General features: G+C 40.5%; 1 protein-coding gene across 1 annotated transcript in view; it reads right to left on the bottom strand.

Annotated features, from left to right (window-relative positions):
* LOC101644268 (BTB/POZ domain-containing protein 1) overlaps positions 1-4858 on the bottom strand; it is a 63099-nt gene that overhangs the window by 34824 nt on the left and 23417 nt on the right. The window contains exon 3 of the mRNA XM_030884469.2: positions 2301-2406. Coding sequence (XP_030740329.1) covers positions 2301-2406 — 106 coding nt within the window. The remainder of the gene's footprint in view (positions 1-2300; positions 2407-4858) is intronic.

Raw genomic sequence — 4858 nt, 5'->3', positions numbered from 1 at the left:
GTGAGTCTAAAGAAGAATTTATGGAGTAGTATCAACATATGGGGTAATATTGGACTTATGGACTTGATCTGGACTGGGCTGGGATGTTTTCTCAACATACAATTGCTCTTTGGTATAAAACTCTCTCTTATACCCATGAGTATTTATGAATTTGTTTCTCTAGTCTACCCAGACTAACACAGCAAATATACACCAGGGAAATGAAATTTATTGATCAACATACTTCAATCACTGTTAGATTAAGAATATGCAATTACAGTAATATTTAACCAACCAATGGAAACATAGAAGACTTCAGCCCTACATGCCTTTACCTTGTATAGTAACTTCAGTAAATATAAACAATAGGAACTTAAAAGTATGACCAAAAAGCACATTATATGGCCCTTAATGCAATGCAATTTGTTCCATTTTATCAATGTGGCAAATTATTGTCTTCCTTTAGCAAAAAGCTGTAAAAGAAAATTGTTCTCTCTCAATTTAAGACAATGGTAAACACACCCCTCCAGGATCCATTTAAACTGCACAGGATAAAAATCATTCCCAGAATATGTAACACCTATCAAAAAATCTGCTGACCCAGCGCTGTCTTTCTCCCAGTGTCTAGACTTCTCTTTAGCCCCTAATTCTTACCAAACACATTGGAGGCAAGCTAGATTATGGGTGGGTAGGGGTAGAGGAACACACAGACCACCTACAGACCGAAGCATTAAAAGAAGATATTATAGTATCATAGCTGAGTCTAAACATCATGTCACAATAGAGTACCATATTTTCACACAATGTGCACACTAACAGGTTTTGTAAACTGTGCAACCCACTCGAGCATTAGTTTCCTCTGTGCACTGTGTGCTGTATATGCATCTTATTTCTGTTGATGTGTTGTATGTAAAAAATATATGGTATGTTTTATAAGCACAAAAGTGGATTTGACGATAAACTAGGAGCCAAATCAGCTACAACTAAACAATCCAGGGCACAAATTTCAAAATTCCAAGACTCCACTGATACGTATAATCTAGGAGGTATTTAACAAACAACTTCTAGGGGTTGGTCCACCAGATGCAGGCAGCATTACATTGTTCCAAGCGAGAGTAGCCAGAGGAAGAAATGGAGCGCCTGGCAGCTCTTTAAGGAGGAAAGAAATCCAAATTCAGCAATGTTTCCTTGGTAATCTGGGCAGCACTCTCAAAGGAGACCCAGGGGCACGCTGGCTTAGGCGTCACGCTGGTCACCACGTTGGTGGTGGGTCCAACGCCCCAGCCACTCTGTGGGAGCAAGATGAAGTTAGCTGCTCCCATAAAGACTTACGGGCTCAGATACCCTACGGAATGGCTCTGCTCTGCCCTCTGTTAATCAGAATCAACTTGAAAGCAGACAGTGTGTTTTGGTTTGGGGATCTCAAATATCAGTGACTCCGTGATCACTCCAGAGTACACCATCTGCAGGGGTGTTGCCCTACGGTAAAATGCAGGGAGAGTGCAAATTCTTCCCAACGTATTGGGCACTAGAGGTGGACAAGCCAGGAACAGAATGTGTTCTTTTTTTCCTTTTCATTAAGAAAATACTTCCATAAATCAGTAGAATGTGCTTATAAGAGGAAAATAATGCTATCATGGAAAAGGGGAATGTCAGTTCCCAAAAAAGGAGTCCGAGATGGACTTTGAGGCAAGACACTGAGACTGAGTGAGCGCGAGTAAGGGGAAGGAGAGGGACAGTCAGTCAGCCCAGTTGGACCGTGAGCAAGAACTAAACATGCCCACTTTACGGTCTTTCTTTAAGTGCTTCCGACGTGATGTTACACAGGACCAAGTCCCTGCCTTCAAGGAGCTGATGATGGTCTAGCTGGGGAGGGTCGACAATCAACATATGCACACACACACAAGTTCCTAGGTGAACATTTCAGACAGTGAGGAGAATAAGCCTGTGCTCCATTACAGGGGACTGCTTAGGGGGAGTGGTGCCAACTTCATGAAGACCGTCTGGGCTGGCCCTCTCGGTCCCACTTAACCTGCCATCTGAATGATGCACAGGGAGACACTCAACACAGAGCCTGGCAGGAGAGCGCCGATCAGAAGGCATAATACGTACAAAGGTCCTGAAATGAGAACAGGCCAGAGCAATAAGGTAGGTCAGACTTTAGAGTGTCACTTAAAGGAAACAAAACAAGTCGTATTTTAACGAGGAAAGCCTCAATGCCTTGGGAAGACAGCTAATGTAAAAGCAGCTCATTCTCCTTCAAGGCTTACGAGCATGGTATAACTGTGCTTATGATGTAAAAGCGCTCACCGTGAACTTACCTATATCAATATCAGTAAACCCTTCTGCGCTTATTGCATCCACTGTGCTTTTGTCGATTGTGTCTAGGCAAAGGCTGGCGAGTTGAGGCTCATCAAATAATCGAGCCTAAACATAGAAAAAGATCGTTATTTTTCCTTCAGACTCGATATTCAAATTTGATAGTGTAAACAGTTACAACTATAGTTCATTATGCGAAAGAACATACTTAAAAACAACTATAATGTATATCCTAAAGCCATTTATTCTACAATTAGAAATGAAAAGCTAAGAACACATTGTCCCCCTGAGCTGAAGAATTTATATTATAAACAAGAATCCTGTTAGTTTTCTTCTTACCTCTATGGGCACGGCCCGTTTTCTTACACGTTGCTTATTTTGATTCTCTGGGATAGACAAGGCAGACGCTATTATGCCTAGTTTTCCAATGGGGAAGCAGAGGCTCAGAGCGGTGTTCTGACTTGCTTCCTATCATTTAGCTAGTTTCAAAGTTAGTACTTATATGGAGGTTTGAAGATGTTTTCACTAATTTTAATTGTCATGTACACGAGCACAATCAGATCAGGCTTCTCGCTCATTTCTTGTTCTTATTAGGGAAGGGGGAATCGAGAACAAGAATTTTAAAGCACGACAGTGCTAAAAGAGAGCTAAGGGAAAACAGGCCCATCAACAGAAAGAGCAAATCCACACGATGAATAATACTAGACAACCCTGTGCACAACAATATGGACAAGCCTCGCTCACACAGTGGTCAGCAGAAGAAAGCACAGGGCTTGTACTGCGCAAAAGAGGATATATTTCAGGATTCCAGAAAAGCTAATGTGGGCTCTAAGACATCACAAGTTAACCTGTACTCTTATGATATATGCTTTATTCAGCATGCATGGTGTAATTTTATAAGTCTTTAGAAGGGCGGGGGACACACTGAAGGCCAACCCCAAATGGCATTACTAAATCAAACACTGAAAAAATCAAAACGCCAAAAAAAGTAGCCATGATGTTGGCACACAAATAACTAGGCTTTCACTGTGGCCAAGGGTCAGCTCTGTCTGCATGAAGTTCAAGGTCAAGACTCATGTGATAATAAGCACTACATTTCTGGGTCTAGTAGTCATCTGCTGAGCAGATTGCCAAGTAACCACACCATAAATGACAATATTATCTGGTGTGACTACGAATGCTTCAATTAATTTAAAAAGAAAGCCCACTTTGTAATGATTTAATAACTAGGTCACTACTAAGCATGTGATTAGAGTATCTAAACAGTCACTTTGTGTTTATGGTGGAGAGTAGATAGCAATAAACACATCGTTTGTGATTTTAAAATGCAAGTATGTTTTCAATCAATATAGTATGTTCTAAATGACAGAGCACTTCAAATATTTTTGTAAATGTTATGTATCTAACATTTTACCCATATGCACTATCATTTGCTCTTTCTCTGTGTGTGTGTGTACATGTGCATGTCTAATATGTATGTCCGTAGATACTTCAGAGTGTAGTACCCCCTCTCCCCCACCCCCAAAGGAGAAAAAACAACCTGCTGCCCGTCAAGTCAAGGCTGACTTGTCAAGTCAAACCTGCTGCAGGTTGCCAAGACGGTAACTCTTTACAGGAGTAGAAAGGCTCAGTCTTTCTCCTGAGGAGCTGCTGGTGGTTTCGAACTGCCAACCATTCAGATAACAGCCCCATTTGTAACCAGTACACCACCAGGGCTCCTGCAATAAGGGCATTTCCTTAGGTACACAGAGTAGATGACTTTGGTAAATTTAGTAATTTTATCTACTCTGTCAAATTGATCCAAAAGGATTCAATAATGGTGTTCTTAAATTTTGTCTTTGATAGCATTTGTGTTCCTTTAGTAGAGGATTCAGTCTAAGATCACGGTTCATTCATTTAAAACAGTAATTCCTTGGCATTTGGGTGAGGTTTACATAAACTAGATCACCACACTCGATAATGTCTAGACACATTGTTCAGTGACCCTGGTGACTCTCTTGCCCATGCGTGAACACTCCCTGTTCTGTTCCATTTCCAGTCATCTAGGTCCCTACCCCTTACTGTCTCTCTCTCTCTTTTCAAAAAGTAATTGTTGAAGCGAATGAGTAACAAGAAAGAAAATGTTCTAAAATTGATTGTAGCAATGATTGCACAACTACTTTTAATATGTTTAAATCATTACATTGTATGCTTTGTGAATTACATGTCAATAAAACTATTAAAACTAAAATTAAAAAAGGCAAGTGTTAACAATTTGGTCTCTTAGAGATGGTTTTTAAAGGAAGCACAGCACCCACAGGTGATATTCTTTATTTTGTGCGCCAACCTGCTAGTTAGCTAGAAGGTGGCCTCAGTGGACGGTTTCACTCAGGGCCATAATAGTCCTAAGGTGGCCTCTCGTGTTGTTGCTGCATTTTTTAAATACAAAAAATGTACAGGTGGTTAATAAGGGAAATTCTAGCAACAAATAGTTTAAGTGGCCAATTACATTTTAGTTAGTATTCATGCCAACAATGCTAGAAATGATTCTACGTAGGGTAGCAAATTTACTTGTGGTTCA

The sequence above is a fragment of the Echinops telfairi genome, unplaced genomic scaffold, assembly GCF_000313985.2.
Source record: "Echinops telfairi isolate 266 unplaced genomic scaffold, ASM31398v2 ScPeMD7_7;HRSCAF=31, whole genome shotgun sequence".
In the NCBI taxonomy this organism is placed as follows: domain Eukaryota; kingdom Metazoa; phylum Chordata; class Mammalia; order Afrosoricida; family Tenrecidae; genus Echinops; species Echinops telfairi.
This window is presented reverse-complemented; position numbering and strand designations above follow the sequence as displayed.